We start from the raw sequence: 20950 nt of genomic DNA on the forward strand, positions 1-20950 counted from the left end.
ACCAATTACACTAGCCCCTCTTCTGACGTTCGGTCTGTGGAATCGGTTCGTCAGTATTTGATGTGGTTTACGAAATATATCCAGCGGTAACGTTAGGTGACTCACCCTGTATATCGTTCTGCCACCATCCTCATTTATCCCTTTCTCTCTCTCATTATTATATACTTATATTTATTTCTCTTCTCTCTATACTGTTTCCACTATTATTCTACATTTCTCCATCTTTGCCTTCTTTACCTCTGCATAATTCTCTTTTTTATTCGTGCATCAGTCTCTTCTTTATCTCTGCATCATCTTTTCTACATCAATCTCTTCCTTACCTCTGCATCTATTCTAACCTTTATCCCCACATTTCTACTCTTCTTTATATTTTCTCCTCTCTGACATCTCTTGTCTACCTCTACCTGTTTCCCTCTCCTTCTCTAACATCTACTTCTATCTCTGCTCCCCTCTCCTCTTATCTCCTCTCAAAACTGTCTCTATATTTATACCTGTCGTTTCTGTTTCATCTTTGTCACCTGTCTTTTCTACCTCAATCTCTTTTTTCTCCTGTTGTCTTATTTATGCTGTGAGGTGGCTATAATTTCGCACCTTACAAGCACTCATCCACATACTTTGCCATGATCTACAACAACATTAGGTATTATTTTATAGGTAGTACATCATATATACGAAATTTAAAGGAGACTGACATTGTCACATGCGCCTAGTAAATAATTGTTAACGCTTATTGCATGAAAAGTGTGTTTATTATCATACTAGTAGAGGTTGGAATGACAATGGAAATGAATGTGTGTTGATCCTGGTAAGACAAAGGAAATAGCAATACGGACGTCGTAGCACCTAAGCGCTGGAGCACAATAGAGTCGCGACCGGTCGATTTTGTAGCCGAACCGGAAGGATTATACGTCGGAAACTACGAAAATCTTGGACGCAGGTGAGTGGAACGAAGAAGCGGCACATCGGAAACAACGCAGTCTGGGTTATTTCCAAGGATTTTTACTCAGAAGCGTACCATTGTACGAGTATAGGTTTCTCCTCGCAAAATTTTAGCGCTGGACGACAAAAGACTAAAATATGGTTGGTCGGCGTTCGGAACAATCTGTAGAGAGGGAGAATATTACGTGGTTTCGGGAATATGATTCGTTTTCGGAATTACGATGGTGTGAGCCGAGACTTGCTGGAAGTTAGCAGTGGAGAGACGAAGTCTTCCGTTGTGAGCGTCCGTGTGTGACAGTCGCTCGGTATCAGCTTTTGCTGGTACAGACGGATTTGCTGTCTTGGCTCTCAGTAACGTTTCTAGTTAGAACAGTGAGGCACTGTACTGTTGCGAACCTATACGATTCTGGACTTCACCTCCGGGTTGGAATTCGTCGTTGAGTACGCAGCGTTCAGTAATTGAAAGCACTTCCTCTGCCTATACTTACGTTGAGACGTTATCTGAACTCAATCCTTGTGGCTGGGAGTTCTCGTTTCTCGTCTGTAGAACAGAGAGAGGAGAAGACAGTATTAGAGTATATTAGTCAGAGGACCGCCTTCTGCCGTCCTAGTGTTTGAAAGAGTTTACTTGTGGCTGGAGTTCTTCCATCGTAGCAGACGAGTACGAGAACCATCACTTCGACGCACGGGACGCAGTACATACGGTGATATCGCAAACTGCTTCGGCTTATTAGGGCTATAAAAGCTAAAAAGCAGTGATCACGTTAGTTTATTTCCACTGAGGTTCCACACCACCGTAGATCACCTTTGAAAGAAGTGTCCTCTAGTTCAAAAATGGTTCAAATGTCTCTGAGCACTATGGGACTTAACATCTAAGGTCATCAGTCCCCTAGAACTTAGAACTACTTAAACCTAACTAACCTAAGGACATCACACAACACCCAGCCATCACGAGGCAGAGAAAATCCCTGACCCCGCCGGGAATCGAACCTGGGAACCCGGGCGTGGGAAGCGAGAACGCTACCGCACGACCACGAGCTCCGAGCTGTCCTCTAGTTTTTGGAACGTAGGTGATTTCAGTCATTTCGCGTTGTTGATATTAGATCGCGCAGTCATAATAAGGGGCAGAGTTAGGCAATTGATTGGTAATTTTGTTTGGGAAATGTAAACTTTGTAATATAAAGGGTTTTTTGATCTCCAATAACTACCGGGTGAACAAAAAGTCAGTATAAATTTGAAAACTTAATAAACCACGGAATAATGTAGATGGAGAGGTAATAATTGACACACATGCTTGGAATGACATGGGGTTTTATTAGAACCAAAAAAACAAAGTATTGCTAGACGCCTGAAAGATCTCTTGCGCGCGTCGTTTGGTGATGACCGTGTGCTCAGCCGCCACTTTCATCATGCTTGGCCTCCCAGGTCCCCAGACCTCAGTCCGTGCGATTATTGGCTTTGGGGTTACCTGAAGTTGCAAGTGTATCGTGATCGACCGACGTCTCTAGGGATGCTGAAAGACAACATCCGACGCCAATGCCTCACCATAACTCCGGACATGCTTTACAGTGCTGTTCACAACGTTATTCCTCGGCTATAGCTATTGTTGAGGAATGATGGTGGACATATTGAGCATTTCCTGTAAAGAACATCATCTTTGCCGGCCGTAGTGGCCAAGCGGTTCTAGGAGCTACAGTCTGGAACCGCGCGACTGCTACGGTCGCAGGTTCGAATCCTGCCTCGGGTATGGATGTGTGTGATGTCCTTAGGTTAGTTAGGTTTAAGTAGTTCTAAGTTCTAGGGGACTGATGACCCGAGATGTTAAGTCCCGTGGTGCTCAGAGCTATTTGAACCATTTTGAACATCATCTTTGCTTTGTCTTACTTTATTATGCTAATTATTGCTATTCTGATCAGATGAAGCGCCGTCTGTCTGACATTTTGTGAACTTTTGTATTTTTTTGGTTCTAATAAAACCCCAAGTCATTCCAAGCATGTGTGTCAATTTGCACCTCTCTATCTACATTATTGCGTGATTTATTCAGTTTTCAAATTTCTACTGACTTTTTGATCATCTGGTATACAAGCGGGAACAACGTACATCATTTAGTGGTTGGTATTAGTTGCCTTCATCATTCATTCATGTTTAGATTTTAATTATAAAATCCCAAGATCTGCTTCAGCGGGTAGTCAGACACGGGCAAATCTTCATTTTAGCGTTTATTATTTTCCGTTGCGCATATTCATTTTACACACGCCTGGAGTAGCATCTAGGGATGTCATGTCTTCTGTACTGAATCTCCTTGTTTCTTTTCTTTATTTCTTTATCTCCTTTATCTCAGTCTCTTTGTTTCTTCAGTCTGTTTAAGTCTTGAAACTTCCTGGTAGATTAAAACTGTGTGCCCGACCGAGACTCGAAATCGGGACCTTTGCCTTTCGCGGGCAAGTGCTCTACCATCTGAGCTACCGAAGCACGACTCACGCCCCGTCCGCACAGCTTCACATCTGCCAGTATCTCGTCTCCTACGTTCCAAACTTTACAGAAGCTCTCCTGCGAAACTTGCAGAACTAGCACTCCTGAAAGAAAGGATATTGCGGAGACAAGGCTTAGCCACAGCATGGGGGATGTTTCCAGAATGAGATTTTCACTCTGCAGCGGAGTGTGCGCTGATATGAAACTTCCTGGCAGATTAAAACTGTTTGGAAGGTAGGAGATGAGGTACTGGCAGAAGTAATGCTGTGAGGACGGGCGTGAGTCGTGCTTCGGTAGCTCAGTTGGTAGAGCACTTGCCCGCGAAAGGCAAAGGTCCCGAGTTAGAGTCACGGTAGGGCACACAGTTTTAATCTGCCTGGAAGTTTCATATCAGCGCACACTCCGCTGCAGAGTGAAAATCTCATTCTGTTTAAGTCTTGTTTACACCAGCCTCTACCTATTCCTCTGTTTCTACCTATAGTGCTTTCTTGTATCCATTACACTTGGCTACCACTGTTTTACAGTCAAGCTGTTCTCCTTGTGATCGTTTCTGTAGCAATACAGAACTTTTGCACCAGGCTCTACGATCTGTATAAATTAGAACCAAAAGACTTGGGACACCCTGCATCTGATTCGTTACTGACTGTACCTTCTGTGCTGTATAGCGAGTGAGAGAAGGCATGGCAAATGTGGTAACACTGTGCATACACGCAAGAAGAGTGTGGAGTGTTTGTGTTAATGAGACGGCCACATGCCAATACTGGCACACCTGGCGGTGCCTTTGTTGACGCGCTCAGACACTTGGATATTGACTGGCGCGTCTCTGCTCCGGTTGGAAGGAATGCCGGCCTTGATGGAACGTTGCAGCCGGCCACGGATGCCTTCATTCATTCCTCTGCCGTTCTCTCAGCTCATCTGCTTCGTCTGCTCCCCCATCTCCTCTTCAACACTCCTGGAAATGGAAAAAAGAACACATTGACACCGGTGTGTCACACCCACCATACTTGCTCCGGACACTGCGAGAGGGCTGTACAAGCAATGATCACACGCACGGCACAGCGCACACACCAGGAACCGCGGTGTTGGCCGTCGAATGGCGCTAGCTGCGCAGCATTTGTGCACCGCCGCCGTCAGTGTCAGCCAGTTTGCCGTGGCATACGGAGCTCCATCGCAGTCTTTAACACTGGTAGCATGCCGCGACAGCGTGGACGTGAACCGTATGTGCAGTTGACGGCCTTTGAGCGAGGGCGTATAGTGGGCATGCGGGAGGCCGGGTGGACGTACCGCCGAATTGCTCAACACGTGGGGCGTGAGGTCTCCACAGTACATCGATGTTGTCGCCAGTGGTCGGCGGAAGGTGCACGTGCCCGTCGACCTGGGACCGGACCGCAGCGACGCACGGATGCACGCCAAGACCGTAAGATCCTACGCAGTGCCGTAGGGGACCGCACCGCCACTTCCCAGCAAATTAGGGACACTGTTGCTCCTGGGGTATCGGCGAGGACAATTCGCAACCGTCTCCATGAAGCTGGGCTACGGTCCCGCACACCGTTAGGCCGTCTTCCACTCACGCCCCAACATCGTGCAGCCCGCCTCCAGTGGTGTCGCGACAGGCGTGAATGGAGGGACGAATGGAGACGTGTCGTCTTCAGCGATGAGAGTCGCTTCTGCCTTGGTGCCAATGATGGTCGTATGCGTGTTTGGCGCCGTGCAGGTGAGCGCCACAATCGGGACTGCATACGACCGAGGCACACAGGGCCAACACCCGGCATCATGGTGTGGGGAGCGATCTCCTACACTGGCCGTACACCACTGGTGATCGTCGAGGGGACACTGAATAGTGCACGGTACATCCAAACCGTCATCGAACCCATCGTTCTACCATTCCTAGACCGGCAAGGGAACTTGCTGTTCCGACAGGACAATGCACGTCCGCATGTATCCCGTGCCACCCAACGTGCTCTAGAAGGTGTAAGTCAACTACCCTGGCCAGCAAGATCTCCGGATCTGTCCCCCATTGAGCATGTTTGGGACTGGATGAAGCGTCGTCTCACGCGGTCTGCACGTCCAGCACGAACGCTGGTCCAACTGAGGCGCCAGGTGGAAATGGCATGGCAAGCCGTTCCACAGGACTACAACCAGCATCTCTACGATCGTCTCCATGGGAGAATATCAGCCTGCATTGCTGCGAAAGGTGGATATACACTGTACTAGTGCCGACATTGTGCATGCTCTGTTGCCTGTGTCTATGTGCCTGTGGTTCTGTCAGTGTGATCATGTGATGTATCTGACCCCAGGAATGTGTCAATAAAGTTTCCCCTTCCTGGGACAATGAATTCACGGTGTTCTTATTTCAATTTCCAGGAGTGTATAATGTTGATCGTTTCATCTCTGTGGTGTACCCGTTACCTGCAACATCTTTGTAACACCTGCCTTTTATATACCCACTATCTGTGTCTCAGGTTTTAGCCTTTACTACTCTATGCAGTTCGATGTCTTACCCGTGTCCCCATGACAGTCGAGGAATGACAATGGATAAGATTATCATGAGTTGTTGTTGTGGTCTTCAGTCCAGAGATTGGTTTGATGCAGCTCTCCATGCTACTCTATCCTGTGCAAGCTTCTTCATCTCCAAGTACCTACTGCAACCTACATCCTTCTGAATCTGCTTAGTATAATCATCTCTTGGTCTCCCTCTACGATTTTAACCTCCACGCTGCCCTCCAGTACTAAATTGGTGATCCCTTGATGCCTCAGAACATGTCCTACCAACCGATCCCTTCTTCTAGTCAAGTTGTTCCACAAACTTCTCTTCTCCCCAAACCTATTCAATACGTCCTCATTAGTTATGTTCTCTACCCATCTAATCTTCAGCATTCTTCTGTAGCACCACATTTCGAAAGCTTCTATTCTCTTCTTGTCCAAACTATTTATCGTCCATGTTTCACTTCCATACAAAGCTACACTCCATACAAATACTTTCAGAAACGACTTCCTGACACTTAAATCTATACTCGATTTTAACAAATTTCTCGTCTTCAGAAACGCTTTCCTTGCCATTGCCAGTCTACATTTTATATCCTCTCTACTTCGACCATCATCAGTTATTTTGCTCCCCAAATAGCAAAACTCCTTTACTACTTTAAGTGTCTCATTTCCTAATCTAATTCCCTCAGCATCACCTGACTTAATTCGACTACATTCCATTATCCTCGTTTTGCTTTTGTTGATGTTCATCTTATATCCTCCTTTCAAGACACTGTCCATTCCATTCAACTGCTCTTCCAAGTCCTTTGCTGTCTCTGACAGAATTACAATGTCATCGGCGAACCTCAAAGTTTTTATTTCTTCTCCTTGGAGTTTAATACTTACTCCGAATTTATCTTTTGTTTCCTTTACTGCTTGCTCAATATACAGATTGAATAACATCGGCCGGCCGAAGTGGCCGTGCGGTTAAAGGCGCTGCAGTCTGGAACCGCAAGACCGCTATGGTCGCAGGTTCGAATCCTGCCTCGGGCATGGATGTTTGTGATGTCCTTAGGTTAGTTAGGTTTAACTAGTTCTAAGTTCTAGGCGACTTATGACCTCAGCAGTTGAGTCCCATAGTGCTCAGAGCCATTTGAACCATTTTGAATAACATCGGGGAGAGGCTACAACCCTGTCTTACTCCCTTCCCAACCACTGCTTCCCTTTCATGCCCCTCGACTCTTATAACTGCCATCTGGTTTCTGTACAAATTGTAAATAGCCTTTCGCTCCCTGTATTTTACCCCTGCCACCTTTAGAATTTGAAAGAGAGTGTTCCAGTCAAGATTGTCAAAAGCTTTCTCTAAGTCTACAAATGCTAGAAACGTAGGTTTGCCTTTCCTTAATCTTTCTTCTAAGATAAGTCGTAAGGTCAGTATTGCCGCACGTGTTCCAGTATTTCTACGGAATCCAAACTGATCTTCCCCGAGGTCAGCTTCTACTAGTTTTTCCATTCGTCTGTAAAGAATTCGTGTTAGTATTTTGCAGCTGTAGCTTATTAAAGTGATTGTTCGGTAATTTTCACATCTGTCAACACCTGCTTTCTTTGGGATTGGAATTATTACATTCTTCTTGAAGTCTGAGGGTATTTCGCCTGTCTCATACATCTTGCTCACCAGATGGTAGAGTTTTGTCAGGACTGGCTCTCCCAAGGCCGTCAGAAGTTCCAATGGAGAGTTGTCTACTCCAGGGGCCTTGTTTCGACTCAGGTCTTTCAGTGCTCTGTCAAACTCTTCACGCAGTATCGTATCTCGCATTTCATTTTCATCTACATCCTCGTCCATAATATTGTCCTCAAGTACATCGCCCTTGTATAGACCCTCTATATACTCGTTCCACCTTTCTGCTTTCCCTTCTTTGCTTAGAACTGGGTTTCCATCTGAGCTCTTGATATTCATAAAAGTGGTTCTCTTTTCTCCAAAGGCCTCTTTAATTTTCCTGTAGGCAGTATCTTATCTTACCACTAGTGAGATAATCCTCTACATCCTTACATTTGTCCTCTAGCCATCCCTGCTTAGCCATTTTGCACTTCCTGTCGATCTTATTTTTGAGACGTTTGCATTCCTTTTTGCCTGCTTCATTTACTGTATTTTTATATTTTCTCCTTTCCTCAATTAATTACAATATTTCTTCTGTTACCCAAGGATTTCTACTACCCCTCGTCTTTTTACCTACTTGATCCTCTGCTGCCTTCACTACTTCATCCCTCAAAGCTACCCATTCTTCTTCTACTCTATTTCTTCCCCCCATTCCTGTCAATTGTTCCCTTATGCTGTCCTTGAAACTCTGTACAACCTCTGGTTCTTTCAGTTTATCCAGGTCCCATCTCCTTCAATCAGAGTACCCTGTTTTATTCAGAAAATATTCGTAATGACCACGAAGTCCGCAGCTCGCGGTGTAGTGGGTAGCATTGCTACCTTTGGATCGCGGGGTCCCGGGTTCGATTCTCGGCCGGGTTGGGAATTTTCTCTGTCGGAGGACTGGTTGTTTGTGTTGTCCTCATCATTTCATCATCGTCCTCATCATCGCTGACAGTGGTTAGAATGAATGTGAAAAATTGGGACTTTGTACGGGCGCTGATGACCACGCAGTTGAGCGCCCCACAAACCAAACATCATCATCATCAGTGACCACCGACTCATAAAATGTAGGTTTCCTTATTAATAGGAAATGGACTTTGCGTTTTTCCTCAGCACCTGCTCGCTCCTCTGTTGCAGGCCGTGGTGGGGGGCTCCGCGGTGCTGCCTCCCATCTTCTCGCCGGTCTGGGTTCGAGACCCGGGCAAGCAGACGTGGACACGCGCCTTCCTGCTGCTGCAGGGCCAGGAGCTGTACATCTCGCACAAGGTAGGCTGGGCCGGGCCACGCTGCCCCACAGCAAGTCGCGTCACAACGCCACTACACTAGAAATGGGCAAAACTGTTCTTTTCAGAGATCGGATCACAACTGTTCACTCCCTGAAATGAATTAGCTCTTTTTCATGACTCACCACTCATTTACAATAGAAAATAAATGGAAGGCACATTGCCCTTTAAACTTGGTTTATTCCAGTACTATACCTGTATTTTGATCTTATTTGATCCTATTTCGAAGTAACACAGATAATGAGTAAGAATTTTGTATTGGTTTATTGAAATTTCCACGATATGACAAAGTTTTTGATAATTGATTTATTTTGCACTATCGTGGTTTTTTGGGTGATCGGAAAATGTTGTAACTTGAGATTTACATTAACAATATATTTGGCTATAATGTATTAAAATTTCATTAACCTCGTACAAATACATCACAAGCCATATATTTTTAAAGTGAACATTTCCTTCCGAAGACGCCTAAAATCGCAAAATCCGTACCAGAATAAGAAGAAAAATATAAATTTGACTGTAAAACGAAAGTGCTGCATATAGCCTTACGCAGAATAAAACAAGGAAAATATCGGTGTATCACATTTTGCGATACGTTTATCGGTTCGCTCGTAATTAAAGCGTAAATTCGAGTGTCCGTAATAAAAATCCTATAGTAAGAGGAGTCATCAGGAACCTAATCTGATCAGTTTAAACAAATAAAAATAAAATAAAAACAATTGATGTATATATAACATAATAATGTAATATACATAGCGGTATTACTACGAAGAACAATATCCAGTAGGGACGAACTCCGATGCAGAGGCGCTGAGTCGAGCTGGTCGAGCCGTGAGCTGTATTACTGCGTGAGCTGAGACCGCAGAGACCAGAGTGACACCTGAGTCGCTTTGCTCAACGCTCTGGCTAGAGTCGATACGGTGGGGTGAGCGTTGAGCGGACGAGTTCCGAGGGTGGGGGGAGCGGTGAACTCACCCGCTCCAAGACAAATCGTCCGTTCCCTTGCGAGCAGGTTGTTGCAAGTAGCTCCTATGTTATCCGCTAGGTGGCTCTCTGTCCTGTTGCTCGTCGACAGAGTGCAATGCGAAGTTAAGCTGCGCGAGACACTGCACGCAGCAGACGACGCACAGAGACGGCACGGCATATGTGAAACACAAAATCCAATGGGGAACTGCACAATGCAGGCAGCCAAGGTAGAAGCAGGGCAGAGGCCGGCGCTGGCTATGTTGTGTGGCGTGCACTGTGCTGTGACCAGCAGAGGCGCTGCTGATATGCTCCGTCTCTCTCTCTCTCTCTCTCTCTCTGCCGTGGGAAACGGAGCTACCGTTCTTTTTTTCTGAATCACTGATTGTTCACTCCTTTGAAAGATTCAACTCTATGAATCAGTTCAAGAGCGGATCCCCCATCTCTACACTACACCGGGCGGCCGAGTTGCTCTCGCTCCCATGCCAAAGGCAGGTACAGACGTACGAATAAAACAGCAGCGGCTACTCAGCGAGGGATAGAGTCCGGAGAGGAGACTCTGTACCACACAAGCTTCATTGTGTAACGGAAAAAGCGAGGTACTTGATATTTGAATCTAAAGTGGTTTATTCCTTTTTAAAATATGCTACCAGTTTCGACACCACATGGGGTCATCTTCAGGTCCCGAATGTAACCTGCGATCCACAACAAGTTTCCTGTGCAGTGAACAGAACCGTACGCAGCGGACCAAAATTAACGGGATTCCGCAAGCCGGCCGGTGTGGCCGTGCGGTTCTAAGCGCTTCAGTTTGGCACCGCCTGACCGCTACGGTCGCAGGTTCGAATCCTGCCTCGGGCATGGATGTGTGTGATGTCCTTAGTTAGGTTTAAGTAGTTCTAGTGGACTGATGACCTCAGTAGTTAAGTCCCATAGTGCTCAGAGCCATTTGAACCATTTTTTTTTTTTTTGGATTCCGCAACAAACAAGTCGAATATGGTGAGATGAGAACTCGTCTGACCATCCTGGACTTGTTGTTGCTATAGTAGGTATGGGATCCAGTTGCTTTTGACACGGTGCATATGATTCTGTTCATTGTGTAGGAGAACGGTCGTCGATGGCAGGTTACGCTTGGGACCTGAAGATGACACCGAGTGGTGTCGAAACTGGTATCATGCCTAAAAAAAAAATAAACGATGTTAGATTCGGAAACGGCCGCTGGTTTTGTCATCATTACTCAAGTACTACGTCTCCGGCTGCAGTCCCACTTGACAGATTACCAGAGAAAAAGTGAAGCGCCCAGAACACGTGGTCGGACGAGAATGTAACTCGCACACCGACACGCACTACAACAAATGATTTGAGCTGCAGTTGTCTGTGACAGGCAGTGTGGCACGCAGTGAGCAATAGTGCTTTTTGCCATTCCCTTTTCAGTCGCTCTTGTATTTGCTTTGGCCGGCCGGAGTGGTCGAGCGGTTCTAGGCGCTACAATCTGGAAACGCGCGACCGCTACGGTCGCAGGTTCGAATCCTGCCTCGGGCATGGATGTGTGTGATGTCCTTAGTTAGGTTTAAGTAGTTCTAGTGGACTGATGACCTCAGTAGTTAAGTCCCATAGTGCTCAGAGCCATTTGAACCATTTTTTTTTTTTTTTGGATTCCGCAACAAACAAGTCGAATATGGTGAGATGAGAACTCGTCTGACCATCCTGGACTTGTTGTTGCTATAGTAGGTATGGGATCCAGTTGCTTTTGACACGGTGCATATGATTCTGTTCATTGTGTAGGAGAACGGTCGTCGATGGCAGGTTACGCTTGGGACCTGAAGATGACACCGAGTGGTGTCGAAACTGGTATCATGCCTAAAAAAAAAATAAACGATGTTAGATTCGGAAACGGCCGCTGGTTTTGTCATCATTACTCAAGTACTACGTCTCCGGCTGCAGTCCCACTTGACAGATTACCAGAGAAAAAGTGAAGCGCCCAGAACACGTGGTCGGACGAGAATGTAACTCGCACACCGACACGCACTACAACAAATGATTTGAGCTGCAGTTGTCTGTGACAGGCAGTGTGGCACGCAGTGAGCAATAGTGCTTTTTGCCATTCCCTTTTCAGTCGCTCTTGTATTTGCTTTGGCCGGCCGGAGTGGTCGAGCGGTTCTAGGCGCTACAATCTGGAAACGCGCGACCGCTACGGTAGCAGGTTCGAATCTTGCCTCGGGCATGGATGTGGGTGATGTCCTTAGGTTAGTTAGGTTTAAGTAGTTCTAAGTTCTAGGGAACTAATGACCACAGCAGTTAAGTCCCATAGTACTCAGAGCCATTTGAACCATTTTGTACTCGTATTTAAATGAAACAACAAGTTCACTGTTACCAGTCACCGTTTTATTTATTTCCACGACGCGTTTCGAAGGTTTAAACCCCCACCATCGGGTGGATTTACATTAGTAAGTATTACATTTGTGTGTGTGTTGTGTTACGATTTTTTGGAGGAACTTGTGACACTGCCTAGTGGAGAAACGAGACGCTATTTCAGAATATGGTTTAGGATTACTTTTGACGAAAAATTAAACTGATATCTAATGGTAAACATTAAAAAAGTAAATTGCAGTACCTTCAGTGATCACAGGTTCCTTTTGCTGTCGTAACACATCACATGTATACTGCCACATTTGTAAACAAATATGGCGTCTGGAATCAGCTGTGTGCAAGGTTCGTATAGCAGAAATGAAGACATAATCGCAAAGTACAAAGAATATACATCATAACAATATTATTACAGAATAATTGCTTTAAGCATTTAGCGGTGTTTGTTTTGAGGTGTCAAATACACTCCTCGAAATTGAAATAAGAACACCGTGAATTCATTGTCCCAGGAAGGGGAAACTTTATTGACACATTCCTGGGGACAGATACATCACATGATCACACTGACAGAACCACAGGCACATAGACACAGGCAACAGAGCATGCACAATGTCGGCACTAGTACAGTGTATATCCACCTTTCGCAGCAATGCAGGCTGCTATTCTCCCATGGAGACGATCGTAGAGATGCTGGATGTAGTCCTGTGGAACGGCTTGCCATGCTATTTCCACCTGGCGCCTCAGTTGGACCAGCGTTCGTGCTGGACGTGCAGACCGCGTGAGACGACGCTTCATCCAGTCCCAAACATGCTCAATGGGGGACAGATCCGGAGATCTTGCTGGCCAGGGTAGTTGACTTACACCTTCTAGAGCACGTTGGGTGGCCCGGGATACATGCGGACGTGCATTGTCCTGTTGGAACAGCAAGTTCCCTTGCCGGTCTAGGAATGGTAGAACGATGGGTTCGATGACGGTTTGGATGTACCGTGCACTATTCAGTGTCCCCTCGACGATCACCAGTGGTGTACGGCCAGTGTAGGAGATCGCTCCCCACACCACGATGCCGGGTGTTGGCCCTGTGTGCCTCGGTCGTATGCAGTCCTGATTGTGGCGCTCACCTGCACGGCGCCAAACACGCATACGACCATCATTGGCACCAAGGCAGAAGCGACTCTCATCGCTGAAGACGACACGTCTCCATTCGTCCCTCCATTCACGCCTGTCGCGACACCACTGGAGGCGGGCTGCACGATGTTGGGGCGTGAGCGGAAGACGGCCTAACGGTGTGCGGGACCGTAGCCCAGCTTCATGGAGACGGTTGCGAATGGTCCTCGCAGATACCCCAGGAACAACAGTGTCCCTAATTTGCTGGGAAGTGGCGGTGCGGTCCCCTACGGCACTGCGTAGGATCCTACGGTCTTGGCGTGCATCCGTGCGTCGCTGCGGTCCGGTCCCAGGTCGACGGGCACGTGCACCTTCCGCCGACCACTGGCGACAACATCGATGTACTGTGGAGACCTCACGCCCCACGTGTTGAGCAATTCGGCGGTACGTCCACCCGGCCTCCCGCATGCCCACTATACGCCCTCGCTCAAAGTCCGTCAACTGCACATACGGTTCACGTCCACGCTGTCGCGGCATGCTACCAGTGTTAAAGACTGCGATGGAGCTCCGTATGCCACGGCAAACTGGCTGACACTGACGGCGGCGGTGCACAAATGCTGCGCAGCTAGCGCCATTCGACGGCCAACACCGCGGTTCCTGGTGTGTCCGCTGTGCCGTGCGTGTGATCATTGCTTGTACAGCCCTCTCGCAGTGTCCGGAGCAAGTATGGTGGGTCTGACACACCGGTATCAATGTGTTCTTTTTTCCATTTCCAGGAGTGTATATGTGTGTGTACTTCAGGTGGTATATAAATCCAATTCTGACAAGTTAAAACAGCAAACATTCGTACTCGTTTATACAATCAGGTGAAATGTTAAAATGGCTTAAACTTCATACTTATTGTTAACAATTAGGTGAAATGTTACAGACTATAATTACAATGATCATATTGGCTACAACAGTAAAATTATACATACATTACACTCTTTGATTGGGGTTAATAAACAGATGTGAAGTGAAGGGCTGGAGGCAGAAGGAGAGGTAGAGAGAGAGAAAAAGTGTCTGTGTGTGTGTGTGTGTGTGTGTGTGTGTGTGTGTGTGTGTGTGTGTGAGTGAAAGAGAGAGAGAGAGAGAGAGAGAGAGAGAGAGAGAGGGAGAGGGGGAGAGAGAAAAGAGTGATTATATGAGAGGAAACATTTACATGGCAAGGAGTCTTAAGATGGCATGTTGCATATATTAGCTGCCTAAAGGTTGGGGTAATACATTGGTAAATGCTATAAAATATGCAGATAGATATACATTTGTGCCAGTACTTGATGTACATACAGTTTTAAGCTGACAAGGGGTACAAGCTGTTGGTGTGATGAATTATCTGTGAATGAGGTCAATCTCTTGTAGTCTTGGCAGCTGTCAATATTTATGGTAAATATTAGGTGTGTGTGTGTGTGTGTGTGTGCATTTTTGTCATTTAAGATAGATTCTGGTTGTTTCATTTGATGTTTGTATATTTGGAGTGTTTCAAGGATGTCTAGTTTTCTGCCTTTTGGTTGGATGTGTAAGATGCTAATACTTGTGTTGTTAACATGGTGTTTTGTTTCATGCAGGTGGGTAGCTATTGCCGATGTGTGATATTTTTTGTTTTTTAGTGCTGCCATGTGTTCCTTGAACCTAATCTCAAATGATCTGCCTGTCTGGCCTCAACCTGTGTGATAAAGTGGGTGTCGTGTGCCGATGTTGTGGGGTAACTTCTGTCCAATCTTGTTGTCTGTTGTAAAGGATATGCTTATGCCTTTCCGTTTGAAGACATTGGCAATCTGGTATGAAATGTTACCCAGAAATGGGATTGTATGGAAGATGTTATTTTCTTTTTGTTTTTTGTGTTGTGATTCCTTTGCCACAAATAAAACGGTGACTGGTAACAGTGAACTTGTTGTTTCATTTAATGTCAATAACAGTCACGGTAAAGCCTAACCTAAAAATGTTCGCATTTTGTATTTGCTTTGGCAGTCGTCGTACTGTCCACTGTCCGATCTTGAGTGCTTCTAGCAGTGATTCCCGTCTCAGGATCAATCCACACAAAGTGGGGTCTAAACTACAGAAATATAATCCCCTGCACGTAAACGACATTTTGCTAATTATCATCAGGCCTCGCTTGACTCTTACTAATCAGAACGCGTCCAGCGTAAGACCATACTATTTCAACCACACACGAAGAAAAAATTGACAAAACTAAAGGAATAATTCGCTTTGTCAGCATAAATCAAATATATCGGTAACCTGTAAACTAATCGATAGTTCACCTGTCGTAATCAAATACGTCAGAACCGCACTGAAAAATCTTCGCCTAACACATCACGCGACTCATCGACTCCAGTAATTAGTGTGTGAACTTCAAAATCACGTCCGAAGGCAACCCAATGAAATTCAGTTTAAGAGAAGCCTAAACGATTTATTGGTGGCCAACTCCTTCTACTACATTGATGAATTTCTCAGTAGATCCAATATAATTTTTGCGCAATTTGAGTGCAGTAATGTGCTCATTGTAAAAACGTATTATACTAGTTCTATTACATTATTACATGTTTTTTTTATTTTAAATTCAGTGCATTAGTGTTTGTAAAATGATTCTTTTATATAGTGTTCATTAAAAAAAATTTCGATCATTCCACTTGGAACCTGTGGAAGGTACATTAGCTTATTTGTTTCAAGCCGGCCGGAGTGGCCGAGCGGTTCTAGGCGCTGGAGCCGCGCGACCGCTACGGCCGCAGGTTCGAACCCTGCCTCGGGCGTGGATGTGTGTGATGTCCTTAGGTTAGCTAGGTTTAAGGTCTAGGATACTGATGACCTCAGAAGTTAAGTTCAAAAATGGTTCAAATGGCTCTGAGCACTATGGGACTCAACTGCTGTGGTCATAAGTCCCCTAGAACTTAGAACTACTTAAACCTAACTAACCTAAGGACAGCACACAACACCCAGCCATCACGAGGCAGAGAAAATCCCTGACCCCGCCGGGAATCGAACCCGGGAACCCGGGCGTGGGAAGCGAGAACGCTACCGCACGACCACGAGATGCGGGCAGAGAAGTTAAGTCCCACAGTGCTCAGTCCACCTAAGGTTTGGGCGTTACTCAGCTCACTGAAGGATGATTTGGGGCTTAGGAAACCCGATGTGTACAAAATTCCGTGTCAGTGTGGGAAAGCTTCCATTAGCCGTTCGATTCGCACAGTGCATGACAGGTGTGTGGAACATCGCCGTCATACGAGGCTACAACAGCCGGAAAAATCGGCAGTAGCAGAACACTACTTAAATGAGGGACACAGTATGAAATTTGGTGAAACTGTGGTAGTTGCCAATATTTCCGTTTTTTGGAACAGTGTCTATAAAGAGGCGATTGAAATTAGGTTGACGGATAATTTAATCAACAGAGACAATGGGTTTGCTCCCAGAATTTCGAATATCTTGCACCATTTTACATTGTCGAACGCTTTTACCAGGTCTACAAATCCTATGACCGTACTTGATTCTTCTTTATACTTGTTTCCATTATCGGAAGGAGAGCCAGAATTGCCTCTCTGGTCCCTTAACGTTCCTAAAGCGAAACATCTTCACTTAACACATCCTCAATATTTTTTCCCATTCTTCTGTATATTATTTGTGGTGTCACCGCCAGACACCACACTTGCTAGGTGGTAGCCTTTAAATCGGCCGCGGTCCGTTAGTATACGTCGGACCCGCGTGTCGCCACTATCAGTGATTGCAGACCGAGCGCCGCCACACGGCAGGTGTAGAGAGACGTCCTAGCACTCGCCCAGTTGTACAGCCGACTTTGCTAGAGATGGTTCACTGACAAATTACGCTCTCATTTGCCGAGACGATAGTTAGCATAGCCTTCAGCTACGTCATTTGCTACGACCTAGCAAGGCGCCATTATCATTTGCTATTTATCTTGTGATGCATGTACCGTCAGAGCTATGTTCACCAATTATGGATTAAAGTTAAGTATTCCAACAGCTACGACCTTTTTTGCTAAAGTCTAACTTCCTTAAATGCTCCAGACCTCACGCCAGCCTGCGTGAGCTTAAACGCGTGTCTTTCGGCTTCCTCATAGTGGCTTGGCTGTCTTGCCAAGTCACAACATTATTCTTATGAGAAACTTGGATGCATGAGCTGTTAAGCTGATTGTGCGACAATTCTCGCTCGTGTCAACTGGCAGTCTTCGGGACTGTCTGGCTGATATTTTTCCGAAAGTCAGATGATATGTCATACACTCTACACACCAACATGAATGTTCGTTTTGTTGCCACTTCCTCGAATCATGTTAGAAATCGGTGTTGTTATCTGTAAAATAAATGCAATACCGTCTCAACTCGTGAAGTTTCATTTCGCTTGCACCTACTTTTCTGTGTGCTTAACCTTTTTTGTCAGGCAGCATACTTACTTTTATGTTGCGTGTCAGACCGCAACAAATCATTGTCCCGCAGAAGTATCTCGAGTTGCGCGCCTGCCAGCCTAGGCTGCCCGCCGCGCAGCTTCGTACTGCGGGTTGCCGCCGTGCCCCTGGCAGGCACGCTTCGTTTGCTTACGTTGGCCTCGAACCAAGTGCCGCCCGACTTGACACGCACGCCCTTCTAATTCTCCGTTGCCTGCCGCAGCTGTCGTGTTTGTTTTTCCTCCTCCCACCCCGCCCCGCCCAGCCTCTCTTTTTTTCATGTCGGTACGCGCACGGCGGCTGTTGTACCTCTCGTGTCGGCGAACCCGCCTCCGCAGAACCGTTTCGAACAATGCCGCTGCGACACCTGCCAAAGGCAGACAGGCGAAGACTTTCAACTAATCGGAACGTGGAGTGAGGCTGGGAAGGCTGCTGTTGTGTTTGTTGTCGTTACTGTGCCCTGTACTCTGATGACTACGACGATGGAGCTTATGCCGTCGCCAGACGGGACGAGGCAGCGAAGAACGCGGTCACAGTGGCTCTCATATTGATCGATACCACCGACGACCGACATCGGCCGGAAACAGCCGATCTTTCCAAATCAGTACGCCACTACGTACGCGGTCACACTATACCCGATCTTGCACTTAAGAGCCAAAGAAAAAAAATTTCAAATGTGTGTGAAATCTTATGGAACTTAACTGCTAAGGTCATCAGTCCCTAAGCTTACACACTGCTTAAGCTAACTTATCCTAAGGACAAACACACACACCCATGCCCGAGGGAGGACTCGAACCTCCGCCGGGACCACGGGACCAGCCCCACAGTCCATGACTGCGGCGCCTCAGACCGCTCCACTAATCCCGGTTTTCTTTCTTTCTTTCTTTCTTTCTTTCTTTCTTTTTCTTTTTTTTTTCTTTCTTCATCAGTCTACTGACTGGTTTGATGCGGCCCGCTTTCCTGTGCTAACCTCTTCATCTCAGAGTAGCACTTGCAACCTACGTCCCCAATTATTTGCTTGACGTATTCCAATCTCTGTCTTCCTCTACAGTTTTTGCCCTCTACGGCTCCCTCTAGTACCATGAAAGTCGTCCCCTCATGTCTTAGCAGATGTCCTATCATCCTGTCCCTTCTCCTTATCAGTGTTTTCCACATATTCCTTTCCTCTCCGATTCTGCGTAGAACCTCCTCATTCCTTACCTTATCAGTCCACCTAATTTTCAACATTCGTCTATAGCACCACATCTCAAATCCTTCGATTCTCTTCTGTTCCGGTTTTCCCACAGTCCATGTTTCACTACTATACAATGCTGTACTCCAGACGTACATACTCAGAAATTTCTTCCTCAAATTAAGGCCGGTATTTGATATTAGTAGACTTCTCTTGGCCAGAAATGCCTTTTTTGCCATAGCGAGTCTGCTTTTGATGTCCTCCTTGCTCCGTCCGTCATTGGTTATTTTACTGCCTAGGTAGCAGAATTCCTTAACTTCACTGACTTCGTGACCATCAATCCTGATGTTAAGTTTCTCGCTGTTCTCATTTCTACTACTTCTCATTACCTTCGTCTTTCTCCGATTTACTCTCAAACCATACTGTGTACTCATTAGACTGTACATTCCGTTCAGCAGATCATTTAATTCTTCTTCACTTTCACTCAGGATAGCAATGTCATCAGCGAATCGTATCATTGATATCCTTTCACCTTGTATTTTAATTCCACTCCTGAACCTTTCTTTTATTTCCATCATTGCTTCCTCGATGTACAGATTGAAGAGTAGGGGCGAAAGGCTACAGCCTTGTCTTACACCCTTCTTAATACGAGCACTTCGTTCTTGATCGTCCACTCTTATTATTCCCTCTTGGTTGTTGTACATACTGTATATGACCCGTCTCTCCCTATAGCTTACCCCTACTTTTTTCAGAATCTCGAACAGCTTGCACCATTTTATATTGTCGAACGCTTTTTCCAGATCGACAAATCCTATGAAAGTGTCTTGATTTTCCTTTAGCCTTGCTTCCATTATTAGCCGTAACGTCAGAATTGCCTCTCTCGTCCCTTTACTTTTCCTAAAGCCAAACTGATCGTCACCTAGCGCATTCTGAATTTTCTTTTCCATTCTTCTGTATATTATTCTTGTAAGCAGCTTCGATGCATGAGCTGTTAAGCTGATTGTGCGATAATTCTCGCACTTGTCAGCTCTTGCCGTCTTCGGAATTGTGTGGATGATGCTTTTCCGAAAGTCAGATCGTATATCGACAGACTCATATATTCTACAGACCAATGATTTTTGAAATTCTGATGGAATGTTATCTATCCCTTCTGCCTTATTTGACCGTAAGTCCTCCAAAGCTCTTTTAAATTCCGATCCTAATACTGGATCCCCTATCTCTTCTAAATCGACTCCTGTTTCTTCTTCTGTCACATCAGATAAATTTTCACCCTCATAGAGGCTTTCAGTGTATTCTTTCCACCTATCTGCTCTCTCCTCTGCATTTAACAGTGGAATTCCCGTTGCGCTCTTAATGTTACCAACGTTGCTTTCAATGTCGCCTCAGACCCCTCCGCTAATCGCGTACGGCGAGCCAAAGAAACTAGTGCACCCTCCTAATATCATGTACGGCCTGTGCGAACACGGAGAAATGCCGTAGCACGTCATGGCATGCACTCGACTAATGTCTGAAGTAGTGCTGGAGGGAATTGATACAATGGACTGCAGGGCTGTCCATAGATGTGGACAGCACGTTGCAAGGCATCCCAGATATGCTCAATAATGTTCATGTCTGAGGAGTTTGGTGTCCAGCGGATGTGTTTAAACTCAGAAACGTGTTCCTGGAGCCACTCTGTAACAATACTGGATGAGTGGGGTGTTTTTTTTTCTTTACTGTAATTTTAAAATCTTTGCAGAGAGGTAGGCCGGCAGCGGCCTATCTATGCCCCTCTTCGGCAACAGAAAAAAACATACATAAAATAGGAAGACATATAAACAAACATACCTGGTCGATAAAAACAGGAGACGTACATATTAAAATAAATGAAGGCACTGTTTGTATAAAAACGTTCAGGACTGTACGCAACGGAGACACAGAGCTTCAAACGTGAACGGAAGACCACTGAAGGAGAGACACTGAGTAACTGATGGGAAGACAAACACTAGCAGAGTGGCGACGATCTCGGGCGCACTAAAAACATACTGTGCACGCGAAAAAGCCGTGGGCCTGCGAGAGGGAAGGGGTGAGGGGAGGAGGGAGGGGGGGAAGATGCCAGTGGGAGAGAAGAAGGGAGGGGGAGG

At 46.0% G+C, this 20950-nt stretch overlaps 1 protein-coding gene across 1 annotated transcript in view; it reads left to right on the top strand.

The window, feature by feature from the left end:
- LOC126108477 (growth factor receptor-bound protein 14-like) overlaps positions 1–20950 on the top strand; it is a 797866-nt gene that overhangs the window by 415706 nt on the left and 361210 nt on the right. Inside the window, exon 6 of the mRNA XM_049913727.1 lies at positions 8654–8782. Coding sequence (XP_049769684.1) covers positions 8654–8782 — 129 coding nt within the window. The remainder of the gene's footprint in view (positions 1–8653; positions 8783–20950) is intronic.

Source organism: Schistocerca cancellata, chromosome 11 (genome assembly GCF_023864275.1).
Source record: "Schistocerca cancellata isolate TAMUIC-IGC-003103 chromosome 11, iqSchCanc2.1, whole genome shotgun sequence".
In the NCBI taxonomy this organism is placed as follows: Eukaryota; Metazoa; Arthropoda; class Insecta; order Orthoptera; family Acrididae; genus Schistocerca; species Schistocerca cancellata.